General features: G+C 34.4%; 2 protein-coding genes and 2 non-coding genes across 7 annotated transcripts; 2 read left to right on the top strand and 2 right to left on the bottom strand.

Annotated features, from left to right (window-relative positions):
* The first annotated feature begins 356 nt into the window (after positions 1-356).
* Positions 357-15,628, top strand: vav-1. Of its 3 annotated transcripts, none has more exons than NM_001373412.3 (18): positions 357-512; positions 8,170-8,285; positions 8,535-8,625; positions 8,679-8,854; positions 8,986-9,126; positions 9,194-9,275; positions 9,762-10,072; positions 10,382-10,586; positions 10,685-11,262; positions 11,309-11,457; positions 12,031-12,150; positions 12,200-12,387; positions 13,248-13,357; positions 13,656-13,904; positions 13,948-14,038; positions 14,134-14,223; positions 14,753-14,896; positions 14,943-15,626. In NM_001373412.3, exons 1-18 carry the CDS (start codon positions 423-425, stop codon positions 15,033-15,035), a joined length of 3,024 nt encoding a protein of 1,007 aa, NP_001359918.1. In that variant the 5' UTR covers positions 357-422; the 3' UTR covers positions 15,036-15,626. The 3 variants fall into 3 exon arrangements, with proteins under 3 accessions (NP_001359918.1, NP_001360680.1, NP_001041222.1); NM_001373413.3 differs by lacking the exon at positions 357-512 and adding an exon at positions 7,199-7,341 and having other exon boundaries at positions 14,943-15,628; NM_001047757.3 differs by lacking the exon at positions 357-512 and having other exon boundaries at positions 14,943-15,627.
* C35B8.6 lies at positions 7,014-7,099 on the bottom strand. Its single transcript, NR_071822.1, has one exon. It is a non-coding gene; the product is annotated as an Unclassified non-coding RNA C35B8.6 (non-coding RNA).
* Positions 9,032-9,052, top strand: 21ur-15013. The gene has a single exon (NR_071821.1).
* On the bottom strand, positions 15,619-18,512 carry C35B8.3 (T-cell activation inhibitor, mitochondrial; the record flags this gene model as incomplete). 2 transcript variants are annotated; one of them, NM_001381049.1, is made up of 9 exons in its annotated part: positions 15,863-16,093; positions 16,270-16,416; positions 16,464-16,892; positions 16,942-17,101; positions 17,388-17,519; positions 17,570-17,658; positions 17,711-17,819; positions 18,046-18,165; positions 18,472-18,512. In NM_001381049.1, 9 exons carry the CDS (start codon positions 18,510-18,512, stop codon positions 15,863-15,865), a joined length of 1,458 nt encoding a protein of 485 aa, NP_001367630.1. The 2 variants fall into 2 exon arrangements, with proteins under 2 accessions (NP_001379776.1, NP_001367630.1); NM_001392818.1 differs by lacking the exon at positions 18,472-18,512 and having other exon boundaries at positions 15,619-16,093.
* Between the last annotated feature and the right edge of the window lie 819 nt (positions 18,513-19,331).

Below are 19,331 nucleotides of genomic sequence, written 5' to 3'. Positions count from 1 at the left end.
GGACTAGGCAGGTGCAAATAAATGTCTATTTTCATTAGGCCTTTGTCACAGCTTGATGAAATAATTAATTTTGATCTTGTATGTAAATGTTTTTCTAAGAGCAATTCTATTTCCATTCTTTATTACGCGACCCTTTGTATTAATCTTTCTATTCTTCTGTTTGATATTTCTGTGGCTATTTTATGGTTTTCCGAGCACAGAGCCAAACGATGTATATACATAACATTTCGTTTTTTTTTCAAGTTTTTTCTTCTTACTGCTTTTATTCTCACACTGGAATTTTCCGAATTCAAAAGTTTCGTTTTTTATTTTTTTTTTAATTACTTTTTCAATTTTAAAAAACTTTTAAAAATTCAGGAAACCTTCCAACATTAGAATTTCAATCAGTTGAATGGATTGGTAATTTGATAAATTGGAAAACAATGTCGCGCCGCAGCACAACAACATCCACTAATTTTGGGCTCTCGTGGAGCCTCGTCGATGTTATTTCAAGTAGTACCGCAGTTTTTAAGGTTAGTTGGCATTTATTTTGAAAAAAATTACGTAAAACTTTGATGTTATTTTATGCGTTATTAATTTCTCATGATTTCAAAATCAATTACCAAATTATATCATTTACCTTTCTCACTTTCCATTTTTCCAAATTAATTTGAATTCTCCTCTTTCAATTGGTTTTTGTTGCAAAAGTACTTGAAGCACGGTTATCAGAAAATTTGAAGCTAAGGCAATAAGAATTGTAAAATGATAGGAAAACCGTGTTGGCCACAAGACATACATAACAGTCACATTGTTGTTTTTGTTTGCTCTTATTTTATGATATCTGTTGCATCTTGTGTGGCATTTCCTTACTTTATACATTCCGTTCTTCATACACACCATGCTCTTCTTCTGTTGCATCAAGTTCCCAGGTAGCCGAAAACGGAAATATCCAGTTCGCGAGGTAATCAAACATTTTAATGTGAAATTTCTGAAGTCAATTTTGAAGATTTGATGCTTAAAATGAAAATTTTGGAGAAAAGCAGCTGGAAAATGGTAGATGCAGGTGTTTTCTCAAGACTAACAAGTTTTGACAAACGACAGATGCGTATTAACGAAAATGAATCGAAGACTAAAAAATAAACTGGCACTGTTACAAAAATTTTGAAGTGTTTAGTGAGTTGAACAAGTAACGTTTTTACCTGCCAGAAACTACATTTACTGCCAGAAAATTTATGGTTTTAGGGATTGATATTGAACGTTTTGAGTGGTTCAAATTCATTTTTCGCATTATCCACTCAAAAAGCTTAAGCCGTGGCTTTAACAAATTTACTCTGTGATTTCAATACGTACACTGAACTCGGTTTTAAGACCAATTTGAGTTTAATAAAGAGAATGATTTTGATCGGCTACTACTCCTTTTAGATCACATGTCTTTTTGCAATGATATTTTCTGAACACATCATTTTGTTCTGAGAGTAGCTGAGAGCTACGTATTTTCTACACAGTTATTTTAACTCGTTTCGAACCACATGCGTTGAGTAATTATCCAAAATTAAAGACATGGTGAACTAAACAAACAACGTTAGACTTATTTTTTAGAACACCTTAACATTATTTAATTTCTTTTTTTGAATGAAAATTTCAATGCTTCTATGATTTAACAAGTGGTTTGCTTATTGTTAGCTATTATGAGTTTCAGATGAGTCATCGTAGTTTAACTCACTTGTGGGACCGTTGATACTTTGTACACCGCGAGACTCATTTGTGAACTCCGCAAGTCTTTCTCGTCTATTCATGATAAATTTGCTCGTGTGATAGCCCACCTACATCTGCCTGCGTCTATCATATTTTAGTGCACGCCCAACAATGATGATAGAACGAAATGGACCGGTGTCACCGAGTCGGGGTCCTCCCTTGATCAATTGGTATAAACGCATAATCTGTTGCATTCGGCCTTTGTACTTGAGCCAGCAAGCTCTATCTCTACAGTCTCTTTTTCTCTCGATGCTCTCATCCATCTTATCCGTCTTGACAGTCGCATATTGGGTCCTCTATACACTTGACCTAATCTGCACATTCGTCTCATGTTCCGTTTCTGGTTTGTTATTATACGAATGATTAAATTTGAAATTCTGAATTGTAAAATTCAAAGAACAACGCAACCTTTCTGTTTTTTTTTAAAATATACTTGAAATTGATGAATTTCGAAACCATTATCTTTGATTCAATTATAAGCCTGAAAAAAAAACAATAAACTAGGTTTTAGGTTAGAATATTGAAAACGAGTTGAGGTTGCAAGAAACCGTGATATCATGAAACAGTGTCCCAAAACTAGTGTGTCTATTGGCTATTCGCATACTTTTTCCTGATCAAAGAATTCCTAAAAGCATTGAGCAATGTACATACGGGCAAGACATATAATAGCACTTTTAGCAGCTTATTGACAATTGTATTCATAATTCTCTATGCATATGTGTGAATGTGTACACACCGAAAATGCCTACTGTTTGTATTCGAAGAAACCTCTGTGGGACCCCAAAACGTTCGTTTCACACATCTGGCGTCGAGGGGTCCCTTATTACCAATTGCACTCTGCTTCTAAAAGTGCGTTGGTCCACACACACCCAACCACACCCTCATTCCGTCCTCCAATTGATCCTGCGCTTCATTTTTTTCTTTTTCCTTCCCCTTGCCTACATTATCTCACTTTTGTCACTTTTGCTTTCAGATTCTTGTTTTTATGCGCATTTTTTCATGGGTGGCGGAAGAGGACACGAACCATGTATAAATCTAAGCAATACTCACTTATCCACACTCAATCGCCTTCACTCTATAAGGACGGCATAATTGTGGGGGAGGCTGCCAGTACGGCAACCGTAACTTGCCCTATTGTTACACACCTTTTTTTCTCATTCTTTCTCTCTTGATTTGGACCGAAATAGGTAGAGAATCTGTGAATGGGAGAAAAAAAAATTGGGGTTAGTTTCATTCGGCAACACAATCTCTTCTTCTCTCGCTTTTTTTCTCCTTGTCCTTTCTGCAAACAACGTCCAGATACCACCACCTTTAACCACAATTTATTTCGCGCGTTCAATTGCCTTATTTCTGGATTATAACTTTCGATAGTTACAAAATTTAAAATTGCAGAGTAGTTTATTTTTTTGCTTTTGCTTTTAGTTTGTCTCCAAAATATGTTGTTTTTCATCCCAAAAGAATATGCCCTTAGGCATTTGAGTCTATAATACTTTTTTAAAAAAAGACATCGTTATGGACACCAAAAACCAAGTACAATTGATATGATTATTTAGTGTTCTTTTTTTATTTGAAGGATCAACTAAAATTAATAAATATATATTGAAAAGTTCCTTGGTTAGCAAAAAATTGTCTAGACAATTTTTTCATTCCGAGGTCTAGTTCTTAGAGCAACTTATCGGAAGTGATAGTTAAATACACAATTTTGACATTGACACGCTCTTCGGCAAGCTCCCTCATTTTCATATTGAGCTGTGGCATTTCACACTTGCTCCTATGTTTAAGCTCTGTTGTTTTTGTTCTTATAAACAAACACCCTATGCTTTTCAATTCATAGGCAATTGGTTATTAGTTTGATGATATCCATTTCCGCCCTAGTCATATCATTTAAAACATGTTTATGAGATGCATTTTATTCGCGTTCACTCTCTTGATTTTGAAACAAAAATTAAAGGGGTTTGACCTGAAGAGAAAGTATGTTTTAAAAAGTACCTGGTTGAGACGTCATTGCTTCCCGGTATTTCATTTGACTCTCGATATAGGCAATAACTTTTATTTCCCATCTTAATTTCCAAATTGGATTTCCGCGCGGAAATCGATAGATCTTAATCTAGACGAGAGCGGCTAGCTGATTGCGTCTTCTGATCGGTGTCAAATGAAGAGAAATTGGAAAAAGAGAATGAGAAAGAGAGAAATAAAATAGAAGAAGAAGAAGAACAGGACATAGGGGACAGGCGTGTAGATATGGGGAAAAGGAGGAGGAGAAGATGCCCGAACATAATTGATTTCAATCGAGATTTGAGGTGCGTGAGTGTGATTGGATCTGAGCCTTTTTTATTCAGTTGTCAAAAAAAAACTGTTTTTATATAATGGAATAAATTTCAACTGAATGGCGTTGGTTTTGAAATATATTCAATTTATCAACTAAGCAACAATATATACTGATAGGTCAATTCTTAATTTTCAAACAACATCCTTTATTTCAAATTGAATGTTTTGCTAATTAATTAATACAGTCAATCATGTTTATTTACTGTTCACTTTCTACAACTTATGGACCTCAAACACAATATTTGAAAAGTTTGTCTGCACTAAGATTTGTAGTTTATTAAAGCAAGTTTGTGGAGTAGTTTTCATCTGAAAACACTTTTCGTTTCATCACCATTTTTTTTCCATATTTTGAGTTTCATTTAAAACATCTCTTTTCGACATCTTTTAGAATCATTCCCCCACTGGCGTATTCCATAATTTGTCTTTCATCACAACCCAAATAACAACAGCAACAAGAAGCACACTTCCTCCTCAAGTTTCAATATTCCGGATAGACATCGCAGGCCACCAACATACTTTTTCTTTTGTTTCATCTCTTTTCTTGGCGTCTCTTGTGTATTTGGTACGTATTAAAATGTTACAATATCTATATTTTTGTTTTCACTCAATTCCGGGCAAATCGAAAAGTGTCTAGAATTAAAAAAATTCGAAACTTTAGCTATGAATCATTTTTTTTTCCATTTGATTGTTGTTACTTGGAAACTTTCAAGTTTTTAAATTTGAGAATGACTCAGAAATCGAAAAAAAAAGTTTTCAAGGCAGTGGTTGAGTGGGGAACGAATGACAAGATTCTTCCCATTGTTTTGTTTGCTATATTTTTTTAAACATTTATTTTTGGGGTACGGCTACTGTGCATTAATACCAATTTTAATAGAAAAAATGTTACCGAATTGATTTATCTGTGCTGTTTTTTTTATTTATAAATAACATCTTAAAGCTACAGAGTTTCTGAAAGCAAAACAGTCCAGAGTTCACAAAATCTATTCTGCTATACATTTAATATTTAACAAAAATTTGAAATTTGTATGTGCTTTTTAAAACCGAATTTAACTTTTTTCATCTGATGTCTATCACAAGCACAGTTATTTTTCAAAATATTGCTATAAAAGTATCGCTCCTAACACTTATGAATTCCTACCCATTCCGTTTGATTATTATCACTGGGTTAGTTATCACTCGAAATCCGTTTCACAAACATTGTCTTTTCCGTATTTTCTTTTTTCTCTTTTTCTCTCTTCTACACCTAACAATCTATTGAAAATACAATGTGTATATCATTGCCTCTCACTTCATACTCTTCGAACACTTTCTCTATGTCTGACCGCTGTGTTATGTCATTGTCATCATCATTGCTTCTCTTCATCCCGCAAAAAGTTCAATGAACTGTGGACGGTGGATGAAGACTTAATCTGCCCTGTTTTGCGCATCATTGCACAAAAATATGTTGAAATTAAACTTAAATTGGCAACTTTTACTTGTCAATTAATGGAGTAGATAAAAAATGCTGCAATGCAGGTATATAACTATTTTACGAGGAAAACCTTTTCCCATGTATGAAAATGTATTCTTTCTATTGAATTCACTATGAATATCATTACTCGGCTATTTTGCTTTGATCCTTGTCGGCTACACCGGAAGCAAGATCTAATTCTTCATTCCTTCCATTTTTGGGTAAAAAATAGCAAAAGTCGTTGTTTTCTCACGACTTGGATCCTAGAAAGGTGGCGGCGGATAATGCGCTTTTCTCGAGTGGACAGTAAAGACATCAAGCTTGTGTTGAGTGGACAAATGTGTATGCATGTGTGTGTGTGTGGTCGGACATAGAGCAGGAGGAGCACCACAAGTAGGCATTGAGTTCTTGGACATGATCCTAAGATCTTTCTCTTAGATGTTAAAGAGATCGAGGGGGAAAGGCAAACAAGTTTTTGATTAGCGAAGCAATGAGTTTTGGCAAATGAGTTTTCTATAAGGTAAAAGTATTTCAAACTTTTTAGACAAGTTATTTTTCACACCCGGGTAGATTAACACATTCAACACATGTAAAATTAACTGTGATGTAGTTCACTTCGAACTACCGTTTTTTTCTTTTTTTCTAGTAGTGAATTTACATTTATTTAGTTTCTCTGCATTCCTAAAAAGTTTTGATATCTTTCAATTCCAATAATACACATTTTATCTGATTTGTAATACCTTTGAGTAGAAACGTAATAGAACTAAAATCCATAAAGCTTCTGAAAACACAACACCTACAGTTTTCTAAACACAGTTCTCAGAAGCCCACAACTCGCAGTTAAGAAAATTTATCAACTTAACTGATCTCTAATAACAAATTAAGGGCACTTTGAAACCGTTAGCTAGTTTATTTCAATCATGTTTGTTCATGTTTGAGAAAGAGAACGGTCAAAGTAGATATAAAAACAACCTGAGCAAATAAGGTCAAAAAATAGAAAAATAACATTTTGCTCTTCCATAGTGCTGCTCAAAAATCATCAACCATTCTTTTCAACTTGATTTGCTGTTACGGTAACTATTTTATGCATATATAGTCATGTAGATACGACATTCAAAACAATAATTAGAAGATTAGCTCTATTTTTGTTTAAAATGATATTTTTACTTGATTATAGTTTCGGTTTGATAAAAATACCATAGAAGCGCCCCTAATCAACATTTTAGCAGTGTACCATTGATTTCCCATACTGTTCAATAATTAATCATCAAGTGTGAGAATCAACGTGACCGGAAAAGAAGGCATTATTTAGGTATTGTGCAAACTTTTTCTCTTCGTCCATCTGTTCTCCTTTAACTCCCCCTTCATTTTCTCTTTACCGGTGGGGTATGGTAGAGAGAAAGGAAGAGACTCTATATGAGCGTGTCAAATAGTGAGAGAGTGCAGTTGATCAAGAGCCTTTAGACAGGCCAACCGGTGCGACAATGTGAGGGTGGTGAGCGCGGCAGCGTGTGTTTTACCGCTATGACATTGCGACGCACCTCTGTATTGGGATCCTCCTATCTGTAATCTTTCTGCGTCTCTTCTGCCTGTTTTGCTCTCTCTCTCTCTCTCTCTCTCTCTCTCTCTCTCTCTCTCTCTCTCTCTCTTTGTCAACCTTGCCTCCTTCTTCTTCCTCTTTGAGGTTTGATGGTCCACAGCAATTAGTCAGTCGATATTGTGACTCATACAATTACTTTTACTGTATTCAAATGCTAGACTGTTTAGAAACATTTCAACGCAAGTTGAAAATTAGAGATAGTTCATATTCACCATTATTAATTGAAAAGGTAAATTAATTGTTTATAAATTTGAAATTAAACTTTAAAACAATAAAATGAAAAATGAACACGCACAAAACAAATTTGGCAAAATAGAAAGCAATTTAGTCCTTTCTTATGATTTTTTGTTGTCTCAAACTTTCCGGGAAAAAATGCGATATTCAGCAACTGAGAACTGGTAGAGCTTATAAATTTAAAAAATTGTTCTATATCTAGATAAAAGAACCAAGTAACATGAAACAGTGCTTTGAGTTGTAAATTTGCTTAGATTCCATTCTCCGTAACAGCCCTGGTTCAAAACACATGTAGGTCCCTGTCACCTCATTCTGGTAATTTTTCCAATTTCTCATTCCCCGTCTGTATATTCTTCTTTATTCTTTCCCAATTTGAGTCCACACTCTATTTCATTTCATATTCTTTTATTCTGTAAGACCCCGCTGCTTCTACATGACCTACATGTCTGTATCGGAGCGATAAAAGATTGATTCAAAAGGGGGAAAAAACGTCTTGAACTATTTCATGTTCATCCATTTCCCCGTATTCCATTCATAGTCATCCAATCGGTTCTGACCTTTGCATTATGACAAGCCGAGTTTGTCCAACACATCGTTCTCTTCACTCTGTCACTTCTCCACCCTGGGCCCCCTAATATCGTTTCGGACAATATACTTTTCCTCATATGGTTCTCTATGTCAGACTCGTCTATAAAGTAATGTTTACTCTTTTCGTACGAACAAAAGTGAAAGAAATCGAGCCGGGAAATAGTATACCGCACAGTACTTGTTCCCGAAACATGAGAACTTCAATTAACACCAATATTTTTTAATGCATTTTCAGGTGCCCATGAACGGCGGGTGCGATCTCTGGATTGGGTGCGCCCGATGGTTGCGTGATATGAAAGTGCTCACAACGGATAAAAATGGGACAATGCTTGAATTTGCTTCTGTTCTCAGGTGAGTCGGTTATTTCAAAGGACAGTAATTTTGACTGTGTAAGGTACACTTGTTTTATGACTCAGTTGTCTACATATAACATAACTCGCGTTTTCTGGGCTTAACTTTTTATATTCCAACACAAACAAAAGATATGAAACAGTACCGAAATACAGGTTCTGTGTAAATGTCCAATTGTTCGTTTTCAAATTTATCAAAATTATCAATTAGGCTCATATAATTTTTTGGATCTGTAAATTTCATTTTCAGAGACGGAATTCTCCTCTGCCGTCTTGCCAATACTTTGGTACCCAATGGAATTGATCAGAAGAAAATTATGCGGACAAATCAGCCGTCACCAGTATGTCAAAAAACTGTGCATAGTTCAGAAAATATAGTTAATTTACTTTTCAGTTTCTTTGCTGCAATAACATTAATTACTTTGCAATGTTCTGCAAGACATATTTCAATTTGGAAGACGCCGATTTGTTCACAGCTGAGGATTTGTATTATATGAATGGATTCCAAAAAGTTTTGAAGACATTGTCATTTCTTTCGCATACCAAAGAATCACTCAGTAGAGGTGTAGAGTGAGTCTTTTCATTATACCAAATCGATTGTATTTCTATTTGTGATTAATGCAAATCAATTCGCATTCAGTGATATTAAGCATGGTTGAAACAAAAACAGCAGATAAATTCACACATTTTGAATTTTGCAGCCCGTTTCCCGATACCGACAATAACCAAGAAGGAACATCAAATGGATCGGAATTTGAGGACGATGTGGAAATTTATCAGTCTCTGCATGACAACATTGAAAATGTTGACCCAAACAGGACAATATATGGCCCAATCACAAGGTATCATTTTGAATAAGAATTTGGAATTCAACGTCTTAAAATATGTAAATTTTTTCCAATTTTACAGTGCGGATCCAGAAGAACAACAAAGTGAGCAGTTGTATGATCGGATAGTAACTAATCGAAAACCTAGTATGAATGAAAACGATGTGAGTTTTTCATTTTTAATTTACGAAGAGATTTTAAAAAGTTATTTGAAAAAACACTAGAAAAACTAAAAAGACACATTAAAGGGAATGTCTGGGAACTCTGTTAAAATTGTTCTAATATTTGAAGATACATCAATAAAACTATAAAAGGAACACCTAAAATCACCAGATGCGAATAAACCGAAAAAAAAAAAAATCAAATTCCCTTTATTATAAGAAACTTTATGATATGCGTGAAGCTTCTGATTTTAAAAAAAGGTGTTACGACTCAGGAACGTTTGTTTGGCTACTCAGAGTCACAAAGAACATTTTCTAGTCAAGTAATTTTGTTCTTTCAAAGGTGGACCTCTAACTAAAAACGTGCCATGTTTTTTTATCAGAGGATATGCTTGAAATTGTTTTGCATTTCCGTTATTTTCAACAGAATCCTGATTAGCTGAAAAAAGTTCCAATTGTTTTTTAAAATTTTTATATTCATAACTTCAGCTTCAAAATACACCGACGTTAAAACGAAATCGATGTATTCGTGAACTTTACGATACGGAGAAGAATTACGTGGCACAGGCACTTGTGACAATAATCAAGACATTTTATGAGCCACTGAAAGGAATAATTCCCACGAGTGACTACAATATTATTTTTGGAAATATTGAAGAAATTAATGTATTGCATACAGCGCTGCTGGCAGATTTAGAATATCCTGTAAAAGTGGCGTTAGGGTTATCAGATGCAACTCCTCCAAGACCGATATCATTGAATGAATGTGTTCCACAGACGATTGGAGAGGTTTTCATCAAGTGAGTTTATACCAATAGTAACTCAAAGCATGTAAAATTTAAAATTTACTGAATTTTTGGTACTTGTGTATTACATGCCCTCATTCTAATAGTAATTTTTTAAGTTATGCGAAATAAAAACGTGAACCACAATTTTGCATTTTTAGGCTTAGGAAATAGCAATTTCTAAGCCTAAAAAGAGAAAATGTATATCACGTTTAATTTAAATGGAGAAATTAATAAACATTTAATTTAATTTAAAAATGAGGGCATGTAATACACAAGTACCAAATTTTTAATAATATATTCCGAAAAATATTACATTTCCAGATACCGAGATCAGTTCCTTGCGTACGGAAAATACTGCAGTAACCTTCCAGACAGTAGAAAACTGAGCAACGAGCTTCTCAAAACCAATGAGTTCATCTCCAGGAATATTAATGAGTTGACAGCACAAGGAAACTGCAAATTTGGAATGAACGATCTCTTGTGTGTTCCATTTCAACGCCTCACAAAATATCCACTATTGTTAAAGGTTTGTATGATTTTTTGTATATTATTTAAAGGAATCTCTAATGCAAGTACATGCTTCTTTGTGATAACGTTAAAAACTATAAAGTAATTTATCTCTAGGAGCTACAAAAAAAGACGGATTTGGCTAGCCCGGATCGGAAGTCTTTGGAAGAAGCTGTCGAAGTAATGGAGGATGTCTGCAACTACATTAATGAAGAATCTCGAGACACAAATGCAATAAAAGTGATTGACGAAATCGAGCAAAGCATCACCGACCTATCCATGCCACTGAACGTTAAACTTCACGACTACGGACGAGTGAACCTAGACGGAGAAGTAAAAATGGCGGAAAGCACGTTAACTCAAGCTGGAAAACCTAAGCAACGCTATATTTTCTTGTTCGACAAGGTTATTGTGGTATGCAAAGCTGCGAACAAAGTGATGGCAGCGAAAACTACAGGAGCATCTGCAAGAACAAACACATTTACTTACAAGAATGCCTATGTGATGTCAGAACTTACCATTGATAAAAATGCATCGCTTGATGTAAAATCTGGTGGAACAATTACGCGAAGAACACAATACGTGATTATAATGACCCGCGATAGAAATGAGAATAATGAAATCACCCAGTTGACGTTTTATTTCAAGAATGAAGCTACTAGAAACAACTGGATGACTGCATTATTGCTGTCCAAGTGAGTAAATATGCAATTTGTTTTAAAATCATAAAGTAAAATGTAGATCAAATGTTTCCCCTACGGATTATCTTCGAGATACAAATCACAAAGTGGCATTTCATTCTTTCCGGGTAGACGTTAAGAATCCAGCAACATGTGATGTTTGTGATAAATTGATGAAAGGACTGCAATATCAGGGATATAAGTGCGAATGTAGGTTTTTTCTTTAAAATTACGAGTTTTCTAAAATCAAGCAAACTTTGATTACCAAATCAAATTTGAAGCCGGGGCCACTGAAAAATTTATTAAATTTACCCCTCAATTGAAAAATAGTCAATTATGGTAACGAAACTAACAGAACGTTTTGTTTATATGTATTTTGTTTATTGACAGTCAAAAACGGAAAAATAAAATGGTTACTGACGACACTCCGATTTTACATAATTTTCAATTGACCTTAAAATTTTATGATCGGAAACCAATCACGTTCTTTTTAAGACTAATGAATTAGACTAAAAAGTTGTTTTTTGTTTGTTCTTTCAATTTAAGAAAAAAAAACCATAACTGCCATTTTGAAAGAATTTGAAAGAAAACAAAATTGCAATGGATGAACATCCGTAATGGCCAACTCGTGAATAAAATACAAAACAATTCAAGTTTTATTCTTGAAAAAAAAAGAAAACATTTGGGGCTTACTAGTTACTAGAACTGCTTAGTAACAAAATTAGGATATTTATGTCTTCTTTTCAAGTCAATATATTTGTAATTTCACAAATAATTTTTCAGCTTGCAACATGTCAATGCATAAGGAGTGTTTGGGACTGAAAAAATGCGAAGCTGTTCGGAAATCAACGCACGAAACACGAAGTTCACAGAGCTTCAACTGTAACAGACCCCGTTTTCATAGTAAGATTGCATCATACCTCATGTTTTGAATGTATTAATTAATCTTTAGTTCACGAAGGGGATATTGTGGTGGCCAACTCCAACTCAACTCCATCCGACCTTTCCTATCTTCAGTTTGCAAAAGGCGATCGCATTGAAGTGATCAAAATGCAGGGACATAATCGGTTCACTGGTTGCCTCATCAATAATCGCAACAGAACGGGCCTTGTTCATCTAGACCACGTTTCACAGTCAAGAGTAAGCATGTTTTGTAGTTTAAAGGCTTTATAGATCGTAGTTTTAAAAATATTGTGTAAAACATAAATTTTACACATCCAAAATTGAGTTTATCCGACAGACTTAAAAAATGAAAGAAACATATTATAGTAATTGGTGTAAAGAACCTAAAATCCTTCATACATTTCGAGAAGTAATGTAATAGTAATTGTCGGTCAGGTACATACACTTCAATCATTTCACACACTTCTCGTATTTCTCATAAAGGTGTTTTCCCGTTCTCCTTTTATTGTCTTTCTTATTTGAAACAAACTCGAAAATGTGAAACTTGATTAAAATATTTTCACTTAATGTGCTGCTCTGTAACTCGGCAATTTGGTTCTCCTTTTCCTCGCACTTTTTTCGCCTAGATTATATCGGCGAAATGTATCAGTGGAAGTGCGAAAGAAAGGTGAACATGTGCGAAAGAAAGGTGAAGAAGTGCGAAAGATAGGAGAACCAAATTACCGAGAACAAATAATCGAGGGCATAATTCTTTTGAAAGTTTGCTACTCCACACACGATGTACTTGATTTTTAGACACTCGTTAGTATCATCACAGACATTTGAACACCTGCTAAATTGAAATGAAGTCAATGATGTGCATCTCTTTTCCCAAGTCTCTTTCTTTCTCACACACTGCTTTCATTCATTTTTCCCAGGGCGCCTGTGTGCAATGCCTACAGGTGAATGAAGATGACTCATCTCACTCTGTACACTTTCTTGTGGGCGGAGCGGGGTGTCTATCTTGAGGTTATCGGGGTGGAGAGCGGGGACATACTTTCACACCTTGCAATATTGCACATTCTAAAGAGTTTTCCATATAATTGTTATTGTTTCAGACAACGTCAATGATTGGACTCAGCCCAATTGATTCGCCTGCTGGATCGATCGCACCGCGTGTCGTTCGGAATGAATCGACGGTGTTGCCGAATAAATTGTTATCTGATGGGTAAGTCTCTCGTTTACCTACAAAGGAGGTGAAATCCTCCGCAAGACGATTTTATTTTCTAATTTAATTCACTCTTCATTTTCTTAATTGTATTAAAAGTTTAAAAACAATAGTCTGATTTATTCTTGCATAACCTGAGGTTGTTCAACTTAAAATGGTGTTTATAGTAGCAACGTAAGTTTATCAGGATTATTGATAAGCGCAATTTGAAATGATTGGTTACTTGTAATTCAGCACATAGCATTAATAGTTTTTGTATTACTATTATATAATTTTTGTTATAATATTCTTCATTCAGAAGCTCACGGAGCCTTAGTGGACCACACGGAAGCAGAAGTTCCCGTAACTCATCATCATCTACTATTAACGGCTCGATGGATTCGGTGCCACGTCAGCAAGACTATGTTAATACGGAAATATCGGAATTCCTATGGTACATGGGAGAAATGGAACGAGCAAAAGCCGAAAGCACGTTAAAAGGAACTCCAAACGGAACGTTTTTGGTCCGATACAGTAAGAATCGAAAGCAAACCGCTATCAGCTTGAGGTAACAATTATTTGAACAGGCTTCGAGAAAAACATATTTCCAGTTATAAAAATGATGTGAAGCATATGATCATTGAGCAAAATTCGGACGGTAAAGTGTATCTGGATGAAGATTACATTTTCAATTCAACAGTGGTATGTTTTTATTTGACAGGAGTAGTTTTATTGTAACCTTTTAGCGCATGAAAAGCTTTTGGTATATTTTGAAATGTTAACGTAAATGTTTACAGGAGCTTGTGCAATATTATCGCAGTAACAATTTGATTGAAATTTTTGCTGCTCTTGACACGTGCCTCAAAAATCCATATTCCCAATGCAAGGTGAGTCATTGAAAAAGAAATACAAACGGAAATGGAACTGATTCGATATGTGATAAAGAATAAGTGTAATTGATTACAACGGAGTTTAATTAACAAAGAGGAATTAGAGGGTTAGTCTTTTCTAGAATTATAATGTAATTTATGAAATTGTTTGTTAATATGAAAAAAAAACGGAAACTAAAATTATCAAAAAAAAAAGACACACCTAAACTTAACAATCAGTTTCTGACTTTTGCAAGATTTCAAATCTTGTTTAGTGAAATAAAAAACATGGTAATAAATTGATTTTTATGACTTTTGTGAAAAACAGGCAACAAATGTGTTAAATGCTTCAAGAAACCGTTCAGATTTTAGTGACAAACTAGTTAGAGTTTTTCTTTTTATTTTCAAATAACCAAATAACTTTTAAAAAAAACTTGCAAGCTATCAAAGAACATCCAGATATCTTATTATACTTTTAAAACACATTTAATTGTCTAAAAAACTATTACCAAATTTACAAGCTAGTCACTCAATGTTATCAATTTAGGTTTTCAAAGCTGTTCATGACTACGATGCTCCTTCACCAAACAACGAAGGCAAATTTCTATCATTTAAAACTGGTGACATTGTTGTTCTACTGGACACTGTTGGTGAGGATCGTGGATGGTGGAAGGGCCAGGTGAACAATAAGGTTATTGTTTAATTCAGCCGTCCGTTCATCGACGTTGATTTTTCAGTCTGGCTTCTTTCCTTTGAGTTACGTGAAACCATACGATCCGGCCACAGAAGGGAGCAGTAGTCCCGTAACACCAACTTCTTCTAGCTCCTGATCCTTTTTTTAAATCCAGAACAAATATCAAAACTTGCCAATAGGAATTATGTTTAGCGCACGTTAGTCTTTTTCTTCCTTTTTTTCAAGTTATGTCACCCTTATTCAAATCTCATGAGTGTTACGTGTTTAGTTGTCCAATTTTTGATTTTAATAATTGATTTTTTTAACGACTCTCTTTTACAAAACAAATTGCCTGACCCTTGTCTTTTATATTTTAAATTTCAACAAAATAACTTCAACAACGCCATCAAAACTTGTGATTCCATCTTTAATTTCCTCATTTTCTTCCTCCCACCTAATCAGCTCTACTTCAAAAGTTTTGTTTTTCTGTAATTCTGAGTGTGACAGCGCTAGTCATTAAATTGTCCATTTTTGTTATCACACAAGCTTTTATTTCATCAGCCACATCATTTGTAGTCCGGTTCTTCTTAAATCCCTTATAACTTCACTTTCGTTTCCTTCTTAATATTTTGCTCCAATTGTAATGATCAACATTGTCGAGTCCGTTACTTTTTTGTATTTTTTTTTCAAAGCTTCACATTTGAACTTGGCTGTGTTTGTTGTAAGAACATATAAACGACTTCTGTCTCACTCAGTTTATTCTTATAAATTAACCGGTGAAAAATGCACAAATCAAAAGACGAGAAGTAAAATCAATGAACATCGTTTCAAATTGCAAATTATTTACTAAAGATGCGAAAATAATGTGATTACTTATTTGAAAATAAAATTGAAATATTTATGCTACAACTATACCAGCACATATCATGAAAAACTTTTGCAACTATTAAATCTAATTAACTACATCGAAATCTTATTGATTCGTTAAGACCAGTTCAGGGGAATTGAGAGAGTACCATCACTGGTGACATATATGCTTGGACTCGCCGAAATCACAATAGAAAGACCGGACACCAGGTTTCTTACATCGTCCGAGCAATGAGTGAGCCGGTAAACACATTGGATCAAGGCTTCAGGTGTGAAAGCTTGCTCCCACCGCAGGCCGGTCAGTTTCAACTCTTTGATGCACTCGTCGCGGGCAAATTCAAGTTCGTTCTGAACAAAGTCAAGTTTAATGTGCATGATATGTGTCGATTAATTTTGATATCGCACGGCCAAAATACAGATAACAACAAAACAAAGTCAGTTCACACCCAGACATTATACAAGACATTTCTTTTGAAGCTTCAGTTTTAATACAGTAAAATTAATAAATGTGATGAATAACCTACAATTAAATGATGCATTTGTTGATTGATTTCAATTGCCTTTTTTGAGTTTTCTTCCAAAAATTGGACTAATGATGGAACATCCACATTACACGGAATGTATAGTCTGCCGTCAAGCCCGATTGCAAGTTCATCATATGACGTCACAATCTGAAATCAGTTGTAATTGTTTCATTATGTGTAGTTTATTTTGTTACCTCCAGCATTGAATTCTTAGCCGAATCTTCCACTCTTCTCAGGAGAGCTTCCTTTTTCCAAACTCTAACTGTAAGAGTTTGAAGTTGAGTCAATGTCTGAGCCAGACCCTTGAAATGAGGCAATAGGATTTGTGCTCCTCCAAACGTTTGTTCTAGTTGTTTGGCAGTTTCTTTCAGTAATGGGATTTGACGTTTTCGAATTTGATATTCTTGACAAACGTTTTCCCATTGCTCAGGAACATGGTCAGCTCCAAGTTGAATTGAGCCATCGCAACAAATAAATGATCCTCTTCCAAATCTGAGCACATTTTTGAAAAACGCTTTTTCAATAACTGTCCTTGTTTCTGGAGTTGCTTGATCAATCATTCGGTTGACATTGGATATACATCTTCGCATATGAGACTCTTCCCAAGCCATTTGCCATACCACCTGCAAAAATATTGTAATCGATATTATGAAAGGGTTCAACAAAACCTACATCTTTCAATTGCGTTCTATACTTTAAATCGGAAATGTCATCTTTTATTGAAACTAGTAGTGACTTTGCTTCTCTTGTTTTTCTCATTGCCTCGTCGCGTTTATTGGTCAGTGAATCATAGAGATTTGTGATAACTGTCGCCTTTTTCCGTTTCAGATACCTGGAATTGTTGTGGTTAAAAAAATTATTTTCAATTTGAGATGATATCATTTCTATTAGAAGTTAAACGTTCATTTTTTGATAAGAAAACATAATTAATGAATTATTGAATTATTGACACCTTTAGTAATACAAGACTGAGTTTTCTCAATAGCAGAACACAATATAACACGTTTTTTTTTATATTTTCATTTTCAGGCATACTTGGTTTTTATAAAGTTTAGGTCAAAATAATTGTACAGTCATAATTTTTGTTCAAAATTTAATACTGTAATATAAAAACTTACGATCTCAACAAGTCCTCTTCCACATTACTAGTCGTAAATCCCAAACCTCCGGAGCCAGTTCGTGTGCTTCTAATCCCTGTGTCTTTGAACTTTAGCTCCGATGTGCTCAATTCGCATGATTCCAGCGCATCTCTGCAAAAATATCAAAGTCGTATCTAATCAAGTTTATTATTACAACTAACCTCACTATCTTTGCGGGGTCAGTTCCGGTCAAGTTGATATTAATCTTTCGAAATGTGGTTGACTGTTTGTCAGCAATTGAGAAGCTTACCTTAAACGTCGTCTTTACAAAGAATCAAATGTATCAACCAATTTGCACTCACTTTTGTAGGCTTCAGTGATGGTGATACGGGAAACAGGTCATTCATGTATCCGTTAAAGATTTGCAAAGATTTCTCGTTTTGTGTTTGAATCTCTGGGAATTTCGCATATCTGAAAATAAAGTCAGCTTTCAAAAAATTTAACTAATTTGTTGCTCAATTTTCAAATCCTCGAGATCTATTATAAATTATTTGTTACAACAAAGTTAAAAAATACATTGAAAAATAACTATGAATTTTGAAATAAATAATTAACGAATTCGTAAAAAGAAGACGAATGTAACTTTATTTCGCAATTTGTTAATTCAATCTGTATGTTTCTTCAAACAATAACTCACTTATCCGGGTGTACTAAAAAGAGGAAAGGCCTGAGAGCCTGAGCAACTTCGTTGGAACTGATGCATCGTTTTGAAATTTCCCACAAACTTTTTTGTTTAGATGGAGAAGTGAACATGTGCCTGAAAATTTTGAAATGATCATTATCACTATTTTATCATTTTGTTTCATTCATGCAAACAGCGCACCGTAATAACAAAAAATGTAGTTGGTCTTTTTTTGGAGACAGGTCGGTAGTGCATGTCAAGTTAAGTCACATGCCATTGTGACCGATTCCAAACTAAAAATGGTCGATCGGCTGGTTATTCGACCAGATTGAGAGACAGTGGAGGGGACAGAAAGATGTGAAATGGTGTCAACAAGAGAGTGGAGACTAAGAAAAACGCTGTCTTCGAATGTCTTCTGCCACGTGAGAAATGAAAACAGACCATGAGAGAATTGATAAGACGTGCGCAGGGTTTTGGTGCATGTTTGAGTTTATCAGCTTATCTTTGTGTGTTACTTATTTGGGTGCACTGCCAACGTTCTGAGAGAAAAAATTGGAAAAATGAAGGAAACATAATAAAATGGATTATTTTTGTTTATATCTCTCAGTTTCAATGACTGGAACAAAAATGGAACAAGAGAAGAAAAAACCACCGACCAGTGATAAAAGAAAAACAACCGCAAATTGAATATCCAGAAAGAAAACAATCATGTGGCCTAGTATTTGCGCACGTAAACATCGATGGCCGAGTGCAGCCACCCTCGAGTACCCCTTCTCTCCAACAAACTGAACACGTGCGGGATAACGGAGCGTCGTCAGCAAATTTCATAGAAATGGGCACAGTTTTGTGACAGAAAATGCATAAAATAAGTATTTTTGATTTATTACACGTTAGTGATATCATCAAAATTTATAAACTGACATGTGAAACGTGGCATATTTTTTATTTTGTTTTTTATTCAAGCTCCTCCCATTCCTGACCTTTTGTTGAAACTTTCATTTATTAGTTCATGAAAAAAATGGGAGGGGCTTAAATAAAAAATAAGCCACGTTTCACATGTCAGTTTATAAAATTTGATAATAGCATTATTACTTTTTTCAACTCTATTTATAAAAATAAAAAGGGAATAAAGCAATTTATAATAATATAATGAAATATTACAACAAAGAAATTATTTATAAATTATTGTGCATGCAGAATTTTTAAAAATACCATCATAATATTAGAAAATAAACAGAGAAAAACAATTTTTTTAATTGCTTTCAAATTTTTAAAATTGCTCTATAACATCTCTGTATTTT

Source organism: Caenorhabditis elegans, chromosome X (assembly GCF_000002985.6).
Source record: "Caenorhabditis elegans chromosome X".
Classification (NCBI taxonomy): Eukaryota; Metazoa; Nematoda; class Chromadorea; order Rhabditida; family Rhabditidae; genus Caenorhabditis; species Caenorhabditis elegans.
The sequence above is the reverse complement of the archived record's forward strand: the minus strand, read 5'-3'. Positions and strand labels throughout refer to the sequence as shown.

Excerpts from the sequence above, each read along its gene's own strand:
- vav-1 (NM_001373412.3), top strand. The coding sequence starts at position 423 with ATGTCGCGCCGCAGCACAACAACATCCACTAATTTTGGGCTCTCGTGG. Across the intron at positions 9,276-9,761 it reads CTAGTATGAATGAAAACGAT|CTTCAAAATACACCGACGTT; the intron begins GTGAGTTTTTCA and ends TCATAACTTCAG. Across the intron at positions 12,151-12,199 it reads TAACAGACCCCGTTTTCATA|TTCACGAAGGGGATATTGTG; the intron begins GTAAGATTGCAT and ends ATTAATCTTTAG.